The following is a 25,330-nucleotide window of genomic DNA, read 5'->3' as shown; positions in this document are numbered from 1 at the left end:
AGTAAGCAAAATAGTTTAAGAAATTTTATGTTCAAATAAATCAAGTAGAAACCAAATAAGAATCACAGGAGCACATATGGACTTAAGAGACATTATGCTGCTATATGTCAATGTATTTGAATGAATCCGATACCAACGAATAAATTCCTTTCACACATATATGTGTGGAGGCAGTTTATACCTGTGATATTCATGTCATCCCAGTTTATAATATATATTACAGAGTAATGTTAACATATTCCTGCTAAACCAGTATTTAAAATATTGGGAAGAAATCTTTTTCCTTATGAAAAGACCTCTCACTGAAACAAATTTATGTAAGAAGACAGAAGATAAATGTACATTCACTTGTAACGCTAAGGATCTATATTAAGAATGAAAGAAAAAGAAAATAGTTGTTAAGAAGAACCCATTTATTACCTGAGTTGATTTAAATGTTTAGAATATACCCTTTGAAGCCGCATGATGTCGCTGTCTATCAGGACTGAAACGCCAGAGATCTCAAGCCATTCCAGCAGCTTAGTCCTCTAAAAAGCTAGACAATGCCAGTTGTAGCTCAACTGGATTAAAGAATTCCCTGACGCACAACAGTTAATCTTTATATAAATACTGGATTTTCTCAAGGAAAAAAAAGAATGCCAAACATGGTGTTTTCTTGGCGAGGAGATCCGGAATCAAAAGGCTGTTGCTCTCGCTTGTGCTGTTCACAATCTGGAAAGCAGAGAACAGTCAGCTCCACTGCTCAAATCCCGAAGAGGCTGAACTTGGCACGCGGCGTGGGCAGCATCGCTCAGGACCTGGGGCTGGAGCTGGCAGAGCTGGTGCCCCGCCTGTTCAGGAGTGGCGTCAAAGGACCACGGGACATCTGGAAATGTAAATCTGCAGAATGGCATTTTGTTTGGCAGATTCTCGGATCGACCGAGAGCGCTGTGCAGGCGGACGCGGAGTGTAGTATCCACCTGGAGGTGATCTTGGACTTGGCCGCTGCAGGTTTTCCATGTGTGGAGGTGGAGGTGAGGGGACATTAATGACAAATCCACTTCTGTGTTCGGTAAAAGAACAGAAGCTACATATTCCAGAGTCGAGAATGTTAGACTCTAGGTTTCTGCTAGAGAGGTGCATCTGATGCAGATATCGGTGCCACTTCAATTGTAACCTACAGACTTAACTCAAATGATTACTTCACAATGGTGGCTTGACTAAGAACGAAGAAAATAAACAAGGTTGAGCTAGTATTAAAAATGTGGACAGAGAGGATGCTCCTGAACATAAGCTACTGCTGACAGCCAGGGATGGAGGCAAACCTGAGCTCACAGGTTCTGTTCAGCTGCTGGTCACTGTGCTGGATGTGAGCAGGCTCTTGCGCCCTACTTTTCCAGCAGTCTGAGGTATGAAGTGAGGATATTAGAAAATTCAGACAACGGGCAGCGATTATTGGAGCACAGATACCAGGCAGGGACGAAGGGCCAGAATTCAAACAATTTCTTACTCCTTTAATAGGCTGGTCCCGCCCAAGGTTCTTGAGCAGTTTAGCATAGACTCAGATACAGGGAGAAATCGTGATTCAGGGAACTTGGATTTTTGAGCAAGTCATTGTCTAAAAGTCGCGTTAATATGACAGATAAGACACCCTCCGATGGCGGGTGTGCACTGTTCTAGTGAAGGTATTGGATGAAAATGACAATATACCTCAGATCATTTTGACTTCCTGTCCCTGCCTGTTCGAGAGGATGCTGCCCTAGGGCACTGTCATTGCTTTAGTCAGCGTTTCGGACCCTAGACTCTGGAGTCAACGGGCAGGTGTGCACCTCCCTGGCGCCACATGTCCCCTTCAAGCTGGGTGTCCACCTTCAAGAATTACTGATACACTCTGCGTGCTGGACAGCGCCCTGGACCGAGAGACCACGGCTGACTATAAGGTGGATTGTGACAGCCCCACCAGTGGGGGCTCGCCCTCGCTGTGGGCCACAGCCAGCGTGTCGTGGAGGTGGCTGATGTGACGACAACGCGCCAGCGTTATCTAGCCCCGAATACACGGTGTTCGTGAAGGAGAACAACCACCCTGGCGCACCTCTTCACGGTATCGGCCATGGATGCGGACGCACAGGAGAACGCGCTAGTATCCTACTCTCTGGTGGAGAGGAGGGTGGGCGAGCGCTTGCTGTCCAGCTTCGTGTCTGTGCACGCGGAGAGCGGCAAGGTGTTCGCGTGCAGCCTCTGGACCATGAGGAGCTGGAGCTGCTGCAGTTCCAGGTGTGCGCGCGGGATGCTGGTGTGCCTGCCCTGGGCAGCAATGTGACTCTGCGGTGTTTGTGCTGGACGAGAACGACAATGCTCCTACCTTGCTTTTGGGTGGTACTGAAGGCTTGGGTAGTATGGCAGCTGACCTGATACCTAAGTCTGTGAGTGTGGGTCAGGTGGTAGCAAAAGTGCAGGGGGGGTGGACTCAGACTCTGGCTACAATGCGTGGTTGTCCTATGAGCTGCAGCCTTCAGTGGGCCCTCGCAGCCCATTCCGTGTTGGGCTGTACACGGGTGAGATCAGTACTACACGTGCCCTGGACGAGTTGGATGTACCCAGACAGCGCCTGTTGGTAATGGTGAAAGACCATGGTGAGCCAGCTCTGACAGCCACAGCTACAATTCTAGTGTCACTGGTTGAGGTAGCCAGGTGTCAAAGGCTTCTTCTCAGGCTTCTGGACTCTCTTCAGTCCCAGAGGCGTCACTAGTGGATGTCAACGTGTACCTGATCATTGCCATCTGTGCAGTGTCCAGCCTGTTGGTGCTCACTCAGCTGTTGTACACAGCGCTGCGCTGCTCGCGATGCCCACCGTGCAGCCTGTGCTCCAGGGAAGCCTGTGCTGGTGTGCTCCAGCGCGGTGGGGACCTGGTCATACTCGCAGCAGAGGCGGCAGAAGGTGTGCTCTGGAGAGGGTCTGCCAAGACGGACCTCATGGCCTTTAGTCCCAGTCTTCCACTGCGTCCAGGATCAGAGGTCATTGAGGAAGGGCAAGATTTAAATGTTGATCGTGGCTTTCAAGTAAGTTCATTCATGCCTAGAAATACATAGTTTGTAGAAACTTTGTGATTACATTCATAACATTTCACATGTGCTCATTATTGACAAATTCAACATTATTTTAGTTTTAAATAATTTTAAGTGGTTTATTATTGTTGTTTCTTTTTCGAGACAGGGTTTCTTTGTGTAATAGCCTTGGATGTCCTGGAACTCTGCTTTTCTAGTGCTGGGATTTAAGGCATGCACCACCTCCCCCATTAGGCTTGGTTTATTAGTTTTGTGTGTGGTACTTCTTATTTTTTTATGTCTGGGATCTTACATTTTTAGGTTGGCCTGATACTTTTGGGTTCAACTGACATGTTACACACTGATTATCCACCCACCAAGTAGAGTCTCTGTCGTTTCAAGTTGTCACAATTTCTTATTGTGTGGAATACTGATTGTCACCTTCGTATGGTTTTATCCTTCTAGAACAGAATTTTAAGTGAGGCCTATGGAAATGCATTCACTCTAAACATTTAAATTTCATGATTATGCTCTGAGCCCTTAATATATTTCCTCTAGTATTATTGGAAAAATATATTACAAATCTTATCTTGTTTATAATTACATTAATTAATTTCATGGTTTTAGCTTATCATATTATTTATTTTAGTTCTAGTAGTTTCAAGAGTATTTGTGATCTTTATGTTTTGAATCTCATATTCATAAAGTGCAGAATAATTTCCCTATCAATTGCTTAATTTTCACTTTCTCTCTCTCTCTTTTATTAATTAATTTAATTGGGGGTTGAGACAGGGTTTCTCTGTGGCTTTGGGACCTGTCCTATCTTGTAGACCAGGCTAGTCCTCGAACTCACAGAGATCTGCCTGCCTCTGCCTCCCCCGGAGTGCTGGGACTAAAGGCGTGCCACCGCCATCCGTCCTGTCATTTTTTTTTTTTTTTGTATAAGCCAGCCAAAGGTAAAATGGGAAGACAGATGTATGAAGCTGCTTTTAATATGCTCTAAATTTATTAACTTTTATTTTCTTCTTCCTTTTTCCTATTTCTTAAAAATGGTGTCAATCACGTATCTCAGATTTACCAAAACCTCACTTAATCCTTTGTCTCATACCTCTGAGTGCTAGGATCTGGGGATTTTCACCATTTCACATTTTTATTTTACTGGCATGGAAGTTTTACAATATTTTCAAGAATTTAATACTTTTGAACATCCATGTCTGGTCAATATTTGCTCTTGGCTCTGATAGATATCAGTTGAATTTGAATCAGTGACACAGTAAAATTGTGTTAATTTTTTGTGTGTAAGTTGGCATAGCTCATAAAAATGTTTCATAGCATATGCAAGATTTGAGGTCCAAATCCTAGCACACCCCCAATCTACATTGAATTTACATTTAATGGACGATTTAACAAAAATTAAGTATTAAGAATACTGTGTGCTGTAATCCCAATTCCATTGTTGTAGAGATATGTATAGTACATTCATCTTTACCATAAAATACCCTAAATAATGAGTATTCTTTCATTCATGTAGAAATATTTTGCTTTTGGGAAGTAAATCTTTACAAAGTCACAGATACTTGTTTTGTCTTTCAGTGTTTAAATTCTAGAACTTTCCTCATCCTTTGCATCTTATGTCTGTTTCATTTGCCCTTACATTGCTTACTAATTCAATGTTGAGTACATCTCCTCAGAAGAGAATTAACCATTAATAGAACTGACTTAGGCTATAAGAATCCAGAGTCCTAAAAACCTCTGTTAGAGACATAATGGCAATGAGTAATCATTTATGACTAGATTTTATCCTTCTTTTTCAAAATGAAAGATATCACAAAGCAAGGGTGGTTTTCTTTTTGTGGGTGTTTTTACATTTTTTCACTAATTCCTGTCTATGCCTATCATCTTACATGCCCCTATCAAAATGCTCTACATGAAATGAATTACTTTATTTCTTAGTTTTAAGGATTTTTGATTTCTGTATGTGCTTGCTTATTTCACTATTTGAATAGAGTGTGCAGCCTTCTCTTTGTGGAAATGATTTTATATTATGTTGACATCTACCTGACTCTCAGATATGACTTTATCATATCTTCTTCCTAAATTTTAATTGGTTTTTACAAAGTAGAAATGGCATTTAAGACCTTTTATATCATCTAACACTGAATTTCAATCATTATCAATGTCTGTGGTTTTGATTTTAGGGCACAAAAGGACCAACAATAGATTTACTTAATCAATTTTTATGTTTTAATGAGAGACTAGAACTCAAAAGAGTTATTCTGAAGTAGAACCTAGACAGAAAGAATCCCTAAGCATAATTCTAAAAGTAGAACTTTCCCTAAACCCTGAATGAACAACACAAAATTGAAACGTACTATGAGCTGATACAATACAAGCTGTACAAGAGATAAAGAAGAGAGACATTGCTATTTGCATATAACATTTGTTGAAACAATCATATTATGTAGGTGTAGGACTAAAAGATGATGGTGGGAAAGGTTATGAAAATATTAATAAAGAGAAATATATATGCATATAATATACTTTCTCCCCCATGAGGATGTTTAACTAAATTCCCTATTTAACTAAATTCTTTATTTACAATTCAAGAAATTACTTAAGAAATAGCTTCATCAATATATTTACTGATTTCTTTCATCCAGCATGAAAATATTAATTTTTTTTTCACTAAATTTCTGGGTCACCTGGTTTCCCTTAGGTATAGTGACCCCACAGCAATCTGTAACATCAGAATCTGAAATTTTAGGAATATGGATGGATCCTGAGTTACAGAACAAAATGATTTTCGAGTTTAATATTTGTGACTGTGATTTAACTACCATTGCATTTCCATCAGTATTTTGAAGTAATGTGGACAGTTTTTCTCAGGCGCAAGAAAACTGCAATTATGACATTTCGTAGTTTCAGAGCTCAGTCCTCCCAATAAAGCCTACAGGAAGAGAAAGGTGTTTTTCTGTATCAACAATTATAAAATTCAGAGGCAAAAGCAAGATCTTGCAAGTCAACGTCTATTCGCCGAAAATGTACTTACTTACTCTTTGCGCCGCCTGATGTCGCTCTTGGCTTTCTTATTCGTTTTGATTCAAGACAAGTACAGCCATCCTTTTTCCAGGAGAGGAGACGCTCCATTATTTTTTTACTCCGGTGAGCAATGGTGACCACGGGGGCATAGAATTGATAGAATCAGATTGCTTCTCTTTCATCTGGAGGCAATTTAGGCAAATCGGGAATATCAAGCTCCTGAAATGCTGTATTTATGCGGAGGAGTCTCGGAGGGCTGGCATCTTGTGCTTTCCCTACTGCTCCTCACAGTTTGGGAGGTGGGGAGCGGACAGCTCCACTATTCCATCTCAGAAGAGGCCAAACACGGCACCTTCGTGGGCCGCATAGCACAGGATCTTGAACTGCAGCTGCCAGAGTTGGTGCCTGGTCTGTTTCAATTAGATTCCAAGGGATTTGGGGACCTTCTGGAGATAAATCTTCAGAATGGCATTTTGTTTGTGAATTCTCGGATCGACCGGGAGGCGCTGTGCGGGCGGAGCGCGGAGTGTAGCATCCACCTGGAGGTGATCGTGGACCGGCCGCTGCAGGTTTTCCACGTGGAGGTGGAGGTGAGGGACATTAACGACAACCCTCCCATATTTCCATCCACAGCCAAAGACTCTGTTTATCCCGGAGTCCAGACTGCTTGACTCGCGGTTTCCACTAGAGGGCGCGTCAGATGCAGATGTCTGTTCCAATGCTCTGCTGACTTACAGACTGAGCACCAATGAACATTTCACGCTGGATGTACCACCCAGTCACGAACAGGTGAAACCTCTTGGCCTTGTCTTGAGGAAACCATTAGACAGAGAAGAAGCTGCAGAGATGCGCTTATTGCTCACGGCCACTGACGGAGCAAACCCGAGCTGACCGGCACAGTTCAGTTGCTCATCACAGTGCTGGATGTCAATGACAATGCTCCAGTTTTCGACAGATCTCTCTACACGGTGAACTTGCCAGAGAACGTTCCAAAGGGGACGATAGTAATCAAAGTCAACGCCTCAGATCTAGATGAAGGTGTGAACGGGGACGTATTGTACTCATTTTCTAGTGATATTTCTCCAGATATAAAATCCAGGTTTCACATAGATGCTGTGAGTGGAGAAATTACAGTTATAGGAGTTATTGACTTTGAAGAAAGTAAAGTTTACAAGATTCCGTTAGAGGCACGTGACCACGGGCTTCCCACCACTGATTGGTCACTGTACAGTTCTTGTGGAAGTCTTAGATGCTAACGACAATGCACCACAGCTGGTTGTCAAAACGCTCTGGCTCCCCATTAAAGAAGATGCACAGCTGGGGAAAGTTATAGCCTTGATCAGTGTGACTGATCTTGATTCAGGTGTCAACGGACAGGTGACCTGCTCCCTGAGCTCTCATGCCCCCTTCAAGCTGGTGTCTACCTTCAAAAATTATTATTCGCTCGTGCTGGACAGCGCCCTGGACCGAGAGACCACAGCTGGCTATAAGGTGGTTGTGACCGCCCGCGATGGGGGCTCGCCCTCGCTGTGGGCCACAGCCAGCGTGTCCGTGGAGGTGGCTGATGTGAACGACAACGCGCCCACGTTCCCGCAGCCCGAATACACGGTGTTCGTGAAGGAGAACAACCCGCCTGGCGCGCACATCTTCACGGTGTCGGCCATGGACGCGGACGCACAGGAGAATGCGCTGGTGTCCTACTCTCTGGTGGAGAGGAGGGTGGGCGAGCGCTTGCTGTCGAGCTTCGTGTCTGTGCACGCGGAGAGCGGCAAGGTGTTCGCGCTGCAGCCTCTGGACCATGAGGAGCTGGAGCTGCTGCAGTTCCAGGTGAGCGCGCGGGATGCTGGTGTGCCTGCCCTGGGTAGCAATGTGACTCTGCAGGTGTTTGTGCTGGACGAGAAGCGACAATGCACCGGTGTTGCTTGGGTCTGGGATGGGAGGTGCAGATGGAGTGTTTAATCAGTTGTTGCCTAGATCTGTGGATCCTGGTCATGTGGTGGCGAAGGTGCGCGCAGTAGACGCAGACTCTGGTTACAATGCTTGGCTGTCTTATGAGCTGCAGTCTTGGCCAGGCACTACGCGCAGCCCATTCCTTGTAGGCCTATACACTGGCGAGATAAGCACCACAAGGGCCCTGGACGAGGGAGATGGGATAGACAGCGCCTGCTGGTGCTGGTGAAGGACCACGGTGAGCCTCAGATGACTGCCACAGTCACCGTGATGGTGTCTCTAGTGGAAAATGGCCAGGCACCAAAGGTCTCATCGCGGTCTTCTGTAGGTGCTACTGTGCCAGAATCATCCTTAGTGGATGTCAACGTGTACCTGATCATCGCCATCTGTGCGGTGTCCAGCCTGTTGGTGCTCACACTGCTGCTGTACACCCGCGGTGCGCTGCTCGGCTGCGCCCACAGGGGGCGTTTGCGAACCAGGGAAGCCGGTGCTGGTGTGCTCCAGTGCGGTGGGGACCTGGTCATACTCGCAACAGAGGCGGCAGAGGGTGTGTTCTGGAGAGGGATCCTCCCAAAGCCGACCTCATGGCCTTCAGCCTGGGTCTACCTCCATGTCCTGGATCTGCAGGTGGATTGGGAGAGCCATCTGTTTCTTTGGACTCCCATGAGAAGGTGAGTTATTGTAGAACCTCATTATTTATGTAGATATTTCTTTATGGAAGAATTTCTTACTTCACTGGTATGTTTAATTAGTTTTGCATTTTCTTCAATTCTACCAGAGGGTTTTTTAGAATTGCAGATATCTAAATTAGGGAAAGGGGTGTGTTTGCACATGCCTTTAGAACAAGTAGCTGCACATCAATTAACTGTTGACATCATTTTGTTTAAAAACCTTGAATGTATCAAATGGTTAATGCTGAACTTTTATAACACTTGAAAGCTATTTGTTGTGAAATACAAAACTGAAAAATCTACCAACCATCACCATCAAAACAATGCACAATGGCTCAGTAGTTGTTCAGTTAGCATCCTTCTATATTCTCTGGATAGAGACATATAACAACCAAGGAGTCATAGAAAACTACTTAGAAATCTAATTCTAGGCTGAGCATGCTGGTTCACACCTTTAATCCTAGCACAGAGACAGGTATAGATTTGTGAGTTCAAGACTATCCTGGTTTACATAGAGAGTTCCAGGATAGTCAAAATTACATAGAGAGACTCTGTCTAAAAAAAAGTCAAAACAAAACACCAAACAAAACATAACAAAACAATCCCCCAAACCAGAAATATAATTATATCAAAAGAGTATAAATATTATTCTCATTTTAATGATTGCAAAAATTCCCTAAATTTCTTACAATGTCAATTATAAAAAAGTTTACTGATATTGATTTCTATGATATTTCCTATTCTGAATTCTTTCTTTTGTGGTCTTGGAGAAAACTCTGTCCTGGTAGTTAATACTTCCTTTCTTCAGAAAGTGATTTTTTTTTTTAAATTAACTATTTTTTTTGGTTTAGAGATTAAAAATTTGGGATGTAAAGATTAATCCCTTAAATCCACTCATAATTAATAGTCTGAAAGTTAAGAAAACTCCCCACAATGGATGAAAATTTAGTTTTCTGTTTATTCCACAAGACAAGAATCTTCACTGTTACATGCTATACTTAACATTTTGAAACCATAATTTATGACTTTCACTTTGGTGGTTCTTTAGCTGGACATTTAGCCCAAGCTATTTTCTAATTTTCTCATTTGTACTAGAGAAACTAAAATTTGGGAAGATGGGGAAGAATAGGCAACTTCAATTTGGCTTCATAATTCCATTTTAGATTGAGAGACATTGCTATTGAGGCTGACACTGTCAGCTGTTAGGAAAAACCACAACGTGTCTTATCACCATTTTGTTCTTAATTTCTCAGCCTTTTTTTTTAATCTTATGGCCCTAGATTCTTTGTGCTCATGCTTTCTCATGTAGCAAAAGATGAACTAATATCACAGGTGTTTCACAAATTCTGAATTTGTGTGTGATGGTAGTTTATAATCTAGGAGAAAATGTGGATGCTATAAAAGGCTAACTTGCCCATTACATCAATGTAGACATGAATGAGAGAGGAATGTGTTTTATAGTTTTAAAAAAGCAAAATAATTGTTGAAAGTATTAAGTCTTAATGACAGAATTGTCTTGGATGCAAAAGACAACGATAGCTCCTCCCAATCTATACTACATATTCAAATAACTGCCCTTCAGGGAATGTTCACATGCCCTTAATCCCAGCACTCTTGAGGCAGAGGCAGGCAGATCTTTGTGAGTTTGAGTTGAGCCTGGCCTCCAAAGTGAGTTGGAGGATAGGCAGGGGTATGTAAAGAGGCCCTGTCTCAACTGTTCTCCCAAGAAAACAAAACAAAGGCAAATACTCGAACCCAAGTTCAAGTGGTACATGGAATGTGGAAAACAAATTCAAACAGAAACATTTGAAAGTACTAGTTTGAATTCAAGGTAAGTGTGTTGACGGGCATGCATTTGAGAACAGCAACTCAGAGACTACTCAAAACTTTGGAAAGATGGCAACAATGCATGTCTTGTAGCAAACTCTGAAAGCAGTGGACCCGTGTTTGTCAATTACTTCATTAAAAATGAGATTAAAATGAGGTTTCTTTCCATGTAACTAATTTCTATTTTCTTAAAAAAGAACCATTTTGTTTGGTTCTTATACTAGCCAGGGTTTAGCCACTGGAGAGTGACAGTTTTTCCCAAAGGAAGTACTTTTTTTCTTCTGAGGAGTCAGATTGGGTCATAAGCATCATAAAAACAAATGTATCTAAACTGGGGTCTGAGAATAGTTCGCACTTATGAAGTGCCTATTCTTCCAAAGGAGCACCACAGGCTTTAATATGCTGCAATTTCCACACTATATTCCTACTGTTGGGACACTATTATGCAGGTGTGAAATGGCACTTGGAGAGTTTGCATGGATAGGAAGCCAACGTTGCATGGTTGCTAAGAACACATATAAGAATGTAAGGGTGGGAACATGGCCAATGTGAGGGTGGCAATCTCTGCATCCTAGTGTTGACTTTGGAGTCACAAGTCCCTAAAAAAACAACTGAATTATTGTCTTGAAATTGCTGTCTAAATGAAGTTTACTTAATCTTAAAGCAATGCCAAAAATAATTGAATTGACTACTACAACTTGTAGGACCCTACACCTGTTGTGCAATAAAACATCAGCCTTCCCATTATTTCATGACTCTTAAGGGTATGTTAAAATTTAGCTAGTAATTACTCTCGATCAAGAAAGGAATCACTTTGGTTTCACATTGAAGGAAAAGTTGCTTACGGAAACACGTTAAACACTAACACGTATTAATATGAGGCACTGAGTGTATGCAGAAACAATAATCCACAGAAACAAACCAAAGATATGAACTAAAGAAAAAATTCCAGAAAAATTGCACTCATAAAGAGTATACTTACAGATCGATATGTAAAATAAGAAAAGCAATAATAAAAATATATTGTATACTTCACGTTTAGCCACTGGATGTCGCTGTCGTCCACAAAATATGTAGCTTTTTTAGGACAAAGACATATAACTCACTGTTTCACGAGGGTTAGGAAGTAGCTACATTCAGAGATCTCAGCGTTTCGATTAAAAAAAATGAGACTAGGATATCGACCAGAAGATATTAGAACGTGTGTGCATTCCACATGGCATATTCATGGAGTTTTAAGACAAGAGAATGGTTCTATGGAGATGTTCAGATGCCTGAGTCATGGATTTTGGCGTCTGCTGCTCTGGCTTCTGCTCCTTGCAGCCTGGGAGGCAGGGAGCGGCCAGCTCCACTACTCCGTCCCCGAGGAGGCCAAACACGGCACCTTCGTGGGCCGCATCGCTCAGGACTTGGGGCTGGAGCTGGCCGGAGCTGGTGCCCCCGCCTGTTTAGGGTGGCGTCCAAGGACCGCGGGGACCTTCTGGAGGTAAATCTGCAGAATGGCATTTTGTTTGTGAATTCTCGGATCGACCGGGAGTCGCTGTGCGGGCGGAGCGCGGAGTGTAGCATCCACCTGGAGGTGATCGTGGACCGGCCGCTGCGGGTTTCCACGTGGAGGTAGAGGTGAGGACATTAACGGCCACCCTCCAATGTTCTCCGTAGCAGAACAAAAGATCTTGGTACCGGAATCTAGACTGCTTGATTCTCGATTTCCACTAGAAGGCGCTTCTGATGCAGATGTTGGCCAGAACTCTATGCTTACTTACAAACTCAGTTCAAACGATTTTTTTATCCTGGATATTGTAAACAAAAAAGGTAAAGGCGAGTTCCCAGTGCTTGTTCTTCGAAAACTGATAGATCGGGAAGAAAATCCTCAGCTAAAGTTGTTACTGACAGCAACGGATGGAGGCAAACCCGAGTTTACCGGGTCGGTGTCATTGTTGATCCAGGTGTTGGATGCTAACGATAATGCTCCCGTGTTTGACAGATCTGTTTACGAAGTTAAGATGTCTGAGAATCAAGAGAATCAAACGTTAGTGATATGGCTGAATGCTACTGACACAGATGAAGGAACAAATAAGGAAGTGGAGTATTCATTTAGTTCTTTGACCCCATCTAGCATAAGAAAGAAATTTTTAATAAATGAACAAACTGGAGAGATAAAAGTAAATGGCGCTATTGACTTTGAGGATAGGAACAGTTATGAAATTCATGTGGATGCTACAGATAAAGGACAACCACCTATGGTTGCTCACTGTACTGTACTCGTGGAAATCCTGGATGAAAATGATAACGCACCAGAAATAGTCCTTACTTCTTTGTCTCTTCCGGTGAAAGAAGACGCTCTTTTGGGTACTGTAATCGCCCTGATCAGCGTGTCCGACCGTGACTCTGGTGAAAATGGGCAGGTGACCTGCTCCCTGAGCCCTCATGTCCCCTTCAAGCTGGTGTCCACCTTTAAGAATTACTATTCTCTGGTGCTGGACAGCGCTCTGGACCGAGAGACCATATCCAACTACCAAGTGGTTGTGACCGCCCGTGATGGGGGCTCGCCCTCGCTGTGGGCCACAGCCAGCGTGTCCGTGGAGGTGGCTGACGTGAACGACAACGCGCCCGCGTTCGCGCAGCCCGAATGCACGGTATTCGTGAAGGAGAACAACCCGCCTGGCGCGGCACATCTTCACGGTGTCGGCCATGGACGCGGACGCACAGGTGAAACGACGCTGGTGTCCTACTCTCTGGTGGAGAGGAGGGTGGGCGAGCGCTTGCTGTCGAGCTTCGTGTCTGTGCACGCGGAGAGCGGCAAGGTGTTCGCGCTGCAGCCTCTGGACCATGAGGAGCTGGAGCTGCTGCAGTTCCAGGTGAGCGCGCGGGATGCTGGTGTGCCTGCCCTGGGTAGCAATGTGACTCTGCAGGTGTTTGTGCTGGACGAGAACGACAATGCGCCTGTGCTGCTGGGGCCTCAGACAGTTGGACCTGCTGGTGAATTTAGTGAACTTGTGTCGCGGACAGTGGGTGCTGGACACGTGGTGTCAAAAGTGCTCGTGGTGGATGCAGACTCAGGTTATAACGGCGTGGCTGTCTTACGAGCTGCAGCCCGCTGTGGGTACACGTAGTCCCTTCCGTGTGGGGCTGTACACGGGTGAGATCAGCACGACTCGCGCCCTGGATGAAGGTGATACACCGCGCCAGCGCCTATTGGTGTTGGTTAAGGATCATGGGGAACCAGCTTTGACCGCTACTGCCACCGTTTTGGTGTCTCTGGTGGAGAGCGGCCAGGTGCCAAAAGCTTCTTCCCAGGGGTTGTCCAGCTCTTCAAATCGGGAGGCGTCGCTAGTGGATGTCAATGTGTACCTGATCATGTGATCTGCGCGGTGTCCAGCCTGTTGGTGCTCACGCTGCTGCTGTACACCGCGCTGCGCTGTTCCACAGTGCCTATGCAAGGCCGGTGCAGGCTTGGGAAGCCCGTGCTGGTGTGCTCCAGTGCGGTGGGGACTTGGTCATACTCTCAACAGAGACAGCAGCGGGTGTGCTCTGGAGAGGGTCCACAAGACAGACCTCATGGCCTTCAGCCCCAGTCTTACACCCTGCCCTGTGGCCGATGTGGGAGTGGAAAATCATTCCGCTGGGGGAGACATTTCTGGAAAGGTGGGCTATTACTTTTTTATTTTCGTATTTTGCTGTACGATGAAATAGATTTTATCTCTCATTTTTATTCTGTGTCAAATGCATGCCCGAGGCTCTAGTTTCTTTGACTGAGTACCACTATGTGAAAGTATTTCTAGTAATGTTTTCAATACACTTTATACCAGAAATTTGTTTTATGAGATCAATCCTTTGCTCGCAATGTGTGATTTTAATATAGTTATTACGAACACATAAGTTTTTCTCAATAGAACTCATGTTTAGGATGCAGTAATTTTATTTTCTTCCGCTTTCTTCATGTGTACATGTTGGTAAGCTCAGTGATTTCATTTTCAAGTTAATCTTTTAATTCAGTTTCTCAAGACAGGGTTTCTTTCTGAAGCCTTGGCTGTCTTGGAACTCACTTTGTAGACCAGGCTGGCTCTGAATTTAGAGCTCCTCGCCAAGTGCTGGGATTAAAGGTGTGTGCCATCATACCCTGCTCCAGTGAAATTTTGATTTGATCCAATTGCAGTTAGAAAATACTACACTGATTCATATCTTCTTCCGTTTTTTAGTGAGAATGTTTAGCACTTTATTTTGCTCCACACGCATGTCATAGTACTTTATATTCGGCAATATTTAATATCTATCGTATGCTACTTCTTGTCTTTATCACAGCAAGGTAGAATGACAACCCAGTGGCAAAGGTTTTTTCTTTTTCTTTTTTTTTTCTTTTCTTTACTTTTCTTTTCTTTTTTCTTTTTTGTTTCTGTACTATTGACCCTTGTTCCAGTATGTATTATTCACTTTTATTTTAGAGTTAGGATGTTTGTGGCAACTGACATAATTTTATTGAACAACTCTTCACAGTCTCCTTTATTAGAAAAGCCCATGCAACGTGTGATATTAGCTCATTTGCTTTGAGGGAGGTGTTATGATGGAAGTGGAAAGTCTCTGAAAATTATTAAAAATTTTATCTCACTGAGTTTGATGGTGCACATCACTAATCTCAGCACTCAGGAGACAGAGGCAAGCAGATCTCCGTGAATTCAAGGCCATCTTGATATACATAGTGAATTCTAGGACAGCCAGAGCAAACAGTTTTTAGAACCAAACCAAACCAAACAAAAACAATCTCTCTTGAGGATGCAGAGATGGTTCAGCAGCACTGGCTGCTCTTGAAGAGGACTCCGGTTTGATTCCCAGCACCCATATGGTTGCTCACAACTATCTGTAATGTCAGTTCCAGGGGACCTGGTACTCTCTTCTGTCCTCTGTGTGTGCTAGCCATACATATGGTGTACCTAATACAGGAAAGCAAAATACTTATACATAAAATAAAACAAATAAATCTATTTAAAAACGGAGAACAGTACCACCAACAAAAACCAATCACTTACATTGTTCTACTATTAAATAAAACTTGAAGTTGAACAGTGGTGTAAAAACCTGCTAGATCCACAGAGGATGATCAGCTGACCCTGCTCTTCCCCTTCCTGGATCGGAAAGGGGTGAATCTTCTAAGCCTCTCACCATTTCTTCCTGCCTCTCTCTATCCTAATCTGGGTCTGCCAAAATGAAATCCTGGCCAGCTGAATGCTAACTGTGCCCACTGACTCAAAGGTTGACTTCACTGGCACTCTCAGGAGTGCAAATCAAACTCTCCTACGACACAAAAGCTTTATCTTCCTGTGACATGATTTCAGACAAAAGTTTCTACATGCCAGGCAACAGGCAAGTACTCCTTTTTCTTTTTTAAAGAAATTAATAAGGGTTGTTTTAGTATTGAAATGGGAAAAGAAAATTAAATTATAATATTTTCTATTACTGTGATGTATGGTTAAGTTTAATAGCTTCTATCATCATCTTAAACAGAGTGGTGTTGAATTATATATAACCAGATAAACAAAATAGTTTAATTACATGGTGCGATGGCTGTTTTTGGTTGTCAACTTGACTATATCTGGAATTACCTAAAATTCCATCAACTGGATGCACCTGTGAGAGATTTTTCTTAATAAAATCATTTAAAGTAGGAAGACACTATTTTAATTAGTATCTTTTGAGGTGAGATTATATACCTTCAATACAGATCTTTTAAGGCGGGAAGATCCACCTTTAATCTAGGATGTACCTTCTGGTGGCAGTCTATATTTAGGACACGGGAGAAGGAAGCTTGCTCTCCTTGCCTGCTCTTGCTCTTACTGGCAAGTCCATTCTTCCCCTGGCATTAGAATCTACTTCTTCAGGATTCTAGTATATAATGAAGACCAGCTGAGGCATTCATTCTCAGGGACTGAACTACTGGATTCTTGGACCTTCCATTGTTAGACAAGTATGTTGGAGTAGTCATTCTAATACATGTTCTATAAGCTCTGTTCTTCCAGAGTACTCTGACTAATAGAGACGGTGACAAAATACCCTATCAAATTATGCTTTATTGAATCTAGTAGTTATCTGATAACTCATGGTTTCAGTTTTCAGATTAATTACAGCATCACCAAAATAACTAATATTTATCATTTCAATTCTCATCCTTAGCAATTTCTTGTCCTTTCCCATTTACTATGAATATGTTTTCAGTCTGTGTTCACAAATATATTCCAACAAAAGTAGACATCATTAGGCAACTTTGACAACACAAAAATCAGGAAAAAATACGAGTGAAATATTGCTTTCAATTGCCAGCTGTTCATGGCTGGTCTCAATGCCAATGTTTTAGGGATTATTAATGACAAATTCATGTTAAAATTTTATTGGACAATATGCCAAATACACTTATGAAATATATACCTTATACCTGAAATCATATAAAAATTTCATATTTTCCTTTAGTCAGAGCTCATATTATTAATCATAATGTTTCAGTTGTGCTTGTCTCCAAATATACTAATTTAAACTAACACAATTCAAGTATTGTAATGTAAAATTTAGGAGGCTTCACGACCATCATAGTGAAGATATCCTAGTTTGACCTCCAATTTTTATTTTATTTCATGTTTTTGAGTCAGAGTCTCACAATAGCCCAGGCTGGCCTAGAATCTCTATGAAGTCCAGGCTGACCTCAAACTTCCTACCTCAGTCTGTCAGGTGCTAGGATTACAGGCATGGCTTATCCATTACACCTGGCTTGGCTGCCAGCTTCAGAAAGAGAAATTTCTCTGTCTCTGTCTCTCCCTGTCTCTTCTGTGTTTCTCCTTTCTCCCTTCCTCCCTCCCTCCTTCCTTGCCCATACATATCTATATATGTATAATACTAGATATCTTTGCTTTTTATAGTTATTTGACATTTCTAATAGATGTAAACATACTGAGTTATTGTGTGTTTTTCAGGTCGGTGACTTTATTATTATTTTTCATTCATCTTTTATTCATGTTGTCAAAATTTTTATAAGGCCAGAAACTCAGAACAGTATCTGGAGTATACAAAGAAATACAGCTAACAGCTTAGTTAAAAAAAATAAACATATAGCTAAGTCTTTACCTTTTCTCTTAAGGGTTTTCTCATAAGGGTTTCCCTTATGAAGCTCAAACTGTTTTTTAATTATTTCCCACTTTCATTCTCTCTCTCTCCTTTCCTCACTCTTCTTTCACATCATTTTGATAGAACCCCTGAATTCTCAGTCCTTCTTTTTGCCTGTTGAATACAGGGGGTCAGGGGCATGCCCCATCACACCTCGTTTGATAGTATTTAAGATACATTACTAACACATGGATTTACTGTTAAACTGTGATTGTTAGATTCATGAAAGCCTTGGAACTTTAAGACATCGCCAATTGCATTTTTAAATGAAGATTTTAGGTTAGTATTTAAAGTAAGGGGATTTGTAATGGCATCTTCACATACCCCTCATTATACTCTTCTTATCCATCATTCCCCTTCCTGTTATCCCTCCTTATCTGGCTGGTGCCCTTTCTCTACTTTGTTTGACGTTCCCTTTTCTTGTCACACGTGTTTAGTACCTGCTCTATTTCTCACCTCTCTTAAGATCTCTTCTTCCTTTCTCAGGATCCCCTAACTAGTTTTGCAAACCCCCATGGACACAAATCTAAAAATTATGCTTTGCATGTACTTGATTGATGGCATACTCCTTCAATCCAAAGTAGTAATGTACTTTCATTTTTACATTGGAGTCATTTCAAAAGACATTGGGTCGTTTTAATCAGAAAACCAGAGATTAAAAAGTTTCTTCATGATTCTTCTTTTTATAACTTTAGTCAACTCAAACAGCTAAATTTTTCCTTCATCTTAAAAAATTATTTAAATTTATTTTATGTGTTGGTGTGAAGGTATCAGATCCCCTGGAACTGGAGTTGCAAACAGTTGTATGGTGCCATGTGGGTCCTGGGAATTGAACTCTGGGCCTCTGGAAGAAGAGCCAGTGTTTTTAACTGCTGGACCATCTCTCAAGCCCTGTTCTTCCTTGCTCCTTTTAAACAGTGCAGTATCTTGGTTTAGGATTGATGTCTTCAGTCATAAAAACCATTACAGGCAATTGGAATTATATATCTTTGGTATAGATTCATAGTCATCAAGTCACTATTTGTGTGTTCAAATGAAAACTGAAGTGCACACAAAGAAAACAAAATTGATTATCTTGTGTGTCACTTTTTAGTGGGGGGAATAGTTCAGGTTTTTTTCAATGACTTAATATTATCGGCAAGATTCAGATGGTGATTAGTTGGTTCCATACAGTCTTGATTAAACCATTTTCTTCTTTAATGCCATACCAATAAACTTCGCTGCCATCTCTAAGTGTTCCATGTAAATTCCAATATATTTTTGTATATCAGATTAAAACATGATAATAAAATTGAGTGAATGAGACTTAGAATAATTTTTATATTATAAATTCTACACATAATTGTCTAAGGAAATAAATATAAACAGATAAATATAACTAGAACTCCTGACATTACTATTGGATTAAAGTTAATTATTTTTTCCAAGTAAGTAACAAGTATACTTCACATTGAAGTTGTCTAATATGATGGAAATAACATCAACCCTGAACAGATATAATGACTGAACAAAAGCTTTAAAATGATATAACCTTACCAATATGCTCTAAATTTCCCACAATCTGTGCTGAGTAAATTCATTGACATCAAATAGAGTATAAAATAGTAAATAGCTTATTAGCATTGAATTGAAATCCCATTGTGTTGTGGGTTACATAGAAAATCTGCATCTTGAATTATTCTCTGTACAGTTAAATCAAATAATCAGAATAATTTAACATTTAAAAAGATTCAGCAAAACATAATTTCAAAGTCTTAGGAAGAGGTTGGATAAGAAACATTTTACATGTTACATTATTTCTTAAAAACCTTTTAAAAAGACGTATCGCCAGTACAAATGTAATTCGTTCATATTCTTTTGCATGATAATGTAGTTTGTGCAGTAGTATGTTCTTAGATGTTTATATAGAAAATGAAACTACTCTAGGGACTATAAATCCACGATAAAGCAACCTTTAATTAGCTAGTGGCTACTGAAATGCGAACTAGTTAGAAGCCTACAAAGAAAAGCACAAACGCGAATGCATTCCGAAACCAGGTAAGGGAAACTCTCAGAGCGCAATTGCACTTACACTTTGAGCCACAGGATGCCGTTGTTCTCCAACAAGAGCGCCAAGGGAAGAAAATCAGATCTTTTGCAGACCGGAAAGAAGCTGGTCCTGAGCTGTAAAGACTATAAACAGCACCTACATTGTTGCGATTGTCCCGGAGCAAGAATACTACTACTATTACTACTAACAACAACAACAACAAAGAAAATCTCAAAGAGAATATGTGTTTTGTCGCTATGATATACCGCCAAGGATCCTGGTGCCTGCTGCCCTCGCTTGTGCTGTTCACAATCTGGGAGGCAGGGAGCGGCCAGCTCCACTACTCCGTCCCCGAGGAGGCCAAACACGGCACCTTCGTGGGCCGCATCGCTCAGGACTTGGGGCTGGAGCTGGCGGAGCTGGTGCCCCGCCTGTTCAGGGTGGCGTCCAAGGACCGCGGGGACCTTCTGGAGGTAAATCTGCAGAATGGCATTTTGTTTGTGAATTCTCGGATCGACCGGGAGTCGCTGTGCGGGCGGAGCGCGGAGTGTAGCATCTACCTGGAGGTGATCGTGGACCGGCCGCTGCAGGTTTTCCACGTGGAGGTAGAGGTGAGGGACATTAATGACAACCCTCCGGTGTTCCCAAAGACACAAAAGAATCTCTTTGTTTCGGAAACGAGGCCTCTAGACTCTCGTTTTTCACTAGAGGGCGCTTCAGATGCAGATATCGGAGCCAATGCTCTGCTGACTTACAGACTGAGTCCCAGTGAGTACTTCTCCCTGGAAGTACCAACCACAGATGAGCAGGTTAAACCACTGGAACTAGTGCTAAAAAAACCTCTAGACAGAGAACGGGCTTCTGAGCTTCGCTTAGTGGTTAAAGCAACGGATGGAGGCAAACCCGAGCTCACGGGCACCTTGGAACTACACATCACAGTGCTGGATGTAAACGACAATGCACCAGCGTTTGACAGAGCGATCTATCGGGCGAAGCTGGTAGAAAATGCAAGAAATGGTACCCTGGTGGTTAGACTAAATGCCTCAGATTTGGACGAAGGTCCAAACAGTCAAATTCTTTATTCCTTTGCAACGGATGTTTCCCCCTAAGACAGAAGCCACTTTTCATATCGACCCAGTTAGTGGAGAAATTAAAGTCAGTGGGAAAATAGATTTTGAAGAAACTAATTTATGGAAGATTCAAGCAGAAGCAGTTGACAAAGGTAGTCCTCCAATGTTCGGTCACTGCACAATCTTAATTGAAGTCCTGGACACCAATGATAATGCTCCAGAGTTAATAGTGACATCATTATCACTCCCTGTGCGAGAGGATGCCCAATTGGGGACAGTTATCGCTTTAATCAGCGTGACAGACCCTGACTCTACTGTCAACGGGCAAGTGACCTGCTCCCTGAGCCCTTATGTCCCTTTTAAGCTGGTGTCCACCTTCAAGAATTACTATTCGCTCGTGCTGGACAGCGCCCTGGACCGAGAGACCACAGCTGACTATAAGGTGGTAGTGACCGCCCGTGATGGGGGCTCGCCCTCGTTGTGGGCCACAGCCAGCGTGTCCGTGGAGGTGGCTGATGTGAACGACAACACTCCCACGTTCCCGCAGCCCGAATACACGGTATTCGTGAAGGAGAACAACCCTCCTGGCGCGCACATCTTCACGGTGTCGGCCATGGACGCGGACGCACAGGAAAACGCGCTGGTGTCCTACTCTCTGGTGGAGAGGAGGGTGGGCGAGCGCTTGCTGTCGAGCTTCGTGTCTGTGCACGCGGAGAGCGGCAAGGTGTTCGCGCTGCAGCCTCTGGACCATGAGGAGCTGGAGCTGCTGCAGTTCCAGGTGAGCGCGCGGGATGCTGGTGTGCCTGCCCTGGGCAGCAATGTGACTCTGCAGGTGTTTGTGCTGGATGAGAACGACAATGCGCCAGTGCTGCTGCCCTACAGAGCTGTTGGAGCCAGCGGAGCAATGAGCGAACTTGTGCCTAGGTCAGTGGGTTCAGGGCACATAGTGGCGAAGGTGCGCGCAGTAGATGCGGACTCTGGTTACAATGCTTGGCTGTCTTATGAGCTGCAGTCTGGAGCTGGTGGTGTACGCAGTCCCTTCCGCGTGGGCCTGTACACTGGTGAGATCAGCATCACTCGTGCCCTGGATGAAGGGGATGCGCCACGCCAGCGCCTGTTGGTGTTGGTGAAGGACCATGGGGAGCCGGCATTGACTGCTACAGCCACAGTGTTGGTTTCTCTGGTTGAGAGCAATCAGGCACCAAAGGCCTCTTCACGGGTGTTGGCGGGCACAGCAGCTTCTGAAGCATCTGTAGTGGATGTCAACGTGTATTTGATCATAGCCATCTGCGCAGTGTCCAGCCTGTTGGTGCTCACACTTGTCTTATACACAGCACTGCGGTGCTCAGCACTGCCCACTGAGGACACATGTGGACCTGGGAAGCCCATGCTAGTGTGCTCCAGTGCAGTGGGCAGCTGGTCTTGCTCTCAGCAAAGGAGGCAGAGGGTGTGCTCTGGAGAAGGCCTACCAAAGACAGACCTCATGGCCTTCAGTCCCAGTGTTCCTCCTGCTTTGGGTTCTGGAGATAGTGGAGTCCAACAAGAGATCTTTGAGAATGTAAGTACCGAAATTCCATGTCTGGTGATGTCACAGATGTAGTTTGTCAATTTAGCATTCTATCTTCAGCTTTAAATTTGTCTCTCACGACCGCTCATTTAAAGAATCCTGGAAATCTAGTTATCTTCATTGTTTTTTACTCCCGTTAATTCTTCATGCTATGTATAATAACAGTAGCCATAGCAATGATGATATTAAAAATGAAATAGAATGAGCCAATGTTTTCTTTAAATTTAAAAAGTATGGCTCAAATCTACATTTCAACCCGTAGTCATTTATTGTTCTTATTCCAGCAGCTGCCCCTTGCTCTTTATTATGTTTGTGTTTTCAAAAGCATTATGGTATTATTTAATTTTTTATTTGATTTGAATTCTGGACTTATTATAAACTGTGAAATTATCTGTCACTGGTGGAGATGGGTATACTTGTACCTTCTTTTCTGTGATTTTATATTCAGTAGCATGTTTTGTGAGCTGGCAGTTGAAATGGGTAGAGTTTTAGTGTTTCTTTTGGGGGATATTTATTGCTCTGTCATTAGTCCTGTTATATTTTTTGAGGACAATTTCTTCAAAGTCCCCAGCTGCTTTGGATAGACGACATTTTTGCCACTTCTCAACATGATGCCAATTACACATAATCACCTGCCAAACTAAACTCACTATTGCATTCTCTCAAAGTTTAACTTCTTGAGCTCTTCTACTTACTCGATCAGAATTATTTTTCTTCAATTCTTGGTCCTTGTCATGTAGCTATGTGGAAGTATTTAGGGTAAGGGAATCCTCACTTCTTTGTGCTTTGAGTTTGAGAGTCTTGTCATTTATGAGGTCCAACACCATTGCCTGTGCTGGCCAAAGTGCATTACCTTCAAAATGCATTACCTTCTCTCATTGTAGCAGGCTTTTTCTTTGGGCTGCTAGCTCACAAAAAAATTATACAGAGTCTTATTAATTATGAAAGTTTGGCCTTAGCTTAGTCTTGTTTCCAACTAGCTCTTACAACTTAAGTTAACCATTGCTATTAATCTACATTTTGTCTTGTGGCTTTTTAACCTCTCTTCCATCTTGCATCTCCTGTTTCTTCTTTATATGCCCTGGCATCTTTCCCATCCATAGATTCTCTCTCTCTCTCTCTCTCTCTCTCTCTCTCTCTCTCTCTCTCCAGAAGTCCTGTCTGACCTCTTCCTGCCTAACTATCGACCATTCAGCTCTTTATTAAACAGATCAGAAAGTGCCATTGCAAAGACACTGTATCTTTACAGTGTACAAAAAAGATTATTTGAAAATACTTCATGCAAAGGGACCATGAAATGTCAATAAAGACACTCCTGACAACCACTCAGCACAGAATATTGTATATACTCCACATATTTAATATAAAATATAATTTTGTATCAACATCATGTTCGTATAGATTTTAAAAAGGGATCCAAATATTCTATTTAAAAACAATAGAATATACATCAAGCAATGTGAAAGTTTTTTGGGGGGTTCTAATGGCAAATAACATACCCCTTAATCCTATTGAAGAAATAAATCATATAATATACTTACATACAGAAAGAAAACCATGTGTAAACAGGGTAAGTGTAATGGGAATCTGTGAAGGTGATGAAGTTTGGAAGATTTTCATGAAAATAAATATTAGGAAAGTCATTCAAAGAGATAACCATGACTTATGCCTTATTTCATGTTGCCTGATTATTTTCTTTGAGACAAGGTACTTTGTAGTCCTGGCTAGCCTGGAACTCACAGTGTAGAGCAGACTGGCCTGGAAATCACAAAGATCTGCTCATATCTGTATGCCACGTGGGATTAAAGGTGTTCACTATTATGCCCTGCCACACTGTCTACTTGTATAGACTATAGAGTGTGAGAAACTATTGCTTAGATTATGTTAAAACACTGTATGAGTTATCTCTATGTGTTAGGCTTGCTGTGAGGGCTTAGATATACTATTTCATTTAATCCTTACAATAATTTACAAAGTTATTAAATTTATATACTTTGCCTCTCTTAAGATAGCTCATTTGCTGGAAACCTAGCAACCTTCATTGCCTTTCATTCTTGTCATCATGACTATTACTTAGTAATTCTTTCTTTATACTATTGTAACAATAGTAGTACTACCTATGGCTATCTGAAATTTAAAGATGGGGAAAAATATGAGGTATATGTCTTGTCTAATGATGATATTAAGTATAATTTTCAGAGTCTAGAGCCACTCATGCCACCACAATGTAGAACCTTCTTCAGTAAACCTCTTTTCTGTTCAAGCATAGGTTGGGTATGTAAGTGAAACATGAGCTGTGTACAGGGCACTCTTTTTTTTTGCCTCAATTACAAAATTCCTCATGCTTATATTTATCATTACTTTTGCATAAATGCTGTAATGAGATGAGAGACATGCTTTTCCATGTTGATTGATATTTTCTTAGTTGTGTTCATGACTTAAATTAGCTTATTTTAATCAATATCACATTAAGATAGACATTTATTCTGTGTATAATGATCAGGAGCTACTATATAAGAACTATGGATCCATCGTTTTGAAATGATATAAATAGGAATAATTTAAAACATGAGAAAAATGTGGACTTTGGCTCACAATATTCTTGTAGAGCAACAGAATACCATAAGTAACATAGTAAAATATCACATATAAAATGATCTCATTCTTTTTGTGTGTGAATAATAATAGTGTTTTAGGCAAATATAAGTGGTAATAAAGGTAATTTGGGGATTCTTAATATGGCCAAAAGATTTGAGATCTTTGAGCAACACTGTACAATTCATTAGCACATTCAAAGGAGTTGGTTTCCTATGAAAATCCTCAGATGTGTGCAGGTGTTTATTGTGCAGTCTTTTCCATTGTTATTAGTTTTGTTTTTCATAATAGGGTTTCTCTGCATAACTCTGACAGTCCTGAAACTCACTCTGTAGACCAGGCTGGCCAAGTGAACAAATGGTTGAGAGAAAATTGCTGTATTTCCTTTAATAAGCCACAATTGAGCAGA

At 42.0% G+C, this 25,330-nt stretch overlaps 1 protein-coding gene and 3 pseudogenes across 1 annotated transcript; all 4 read left to right on the top strand.

Moving 5' to 3' along the window:
• Positions 1–624: 624 nt before the first annotated feature.
• Positions 625–5,968, top strand: LOC127214183 (protocadherin alpha-8-like; annotated as a pseudogene).
• A 319-nt stretch (positions 5,969–6,287) lies between these two features.
• Positions 6,288–11,369, top strand: LOC127214174 (protocadherin alpha-7-like; annotated as a pseudogene).
• A 367-nt stretch (positions 11,370–11,736) lies between these two features.
• Positions 11,737–19,829, top strand: LOC127214166 (protocadherin alpha-9-like; annotated as a pseudogene).
• Positions 19,830–19,903: 74 nt separating this feature from the next.
• LOC127214164 (protocadherin alpha-10-like) lies at positions 19,904–22,359 on the top strand. The gene is given in 2 exon segments (XM_051174559.1): positions 19,904–20,789; positions 20,791–22,359. Coding segments are annotated over 2 exon segments (2,427 nt in total). The 5' UTR covers positions 19,904–19,931.
• Positions 22,360–25,330: the final 2,971 nt, after the last annotated feature.

Source organism: Phodopus roborovskii, unplaced genomic scaffold (genome assembly GCF_943737965.1).
Source record: "Phodopus roborovskii unplaced genomic scaffold, PHOROB, whole genome shotgun sequence".
In the NCBI taxonomy this organism is placed as follows: domain Eukaryota; kingdom Metazoa; phylum Chordata; class Mammalia; order Rodentia; family Cricetidae; genus Phodopus; species Phodopus roborovskii.
The sequence above is the reverse complement of the archived record's forward strand: the minus strand, read 5'-3'. Positions and strand labels throughout refer to the sequence as shown.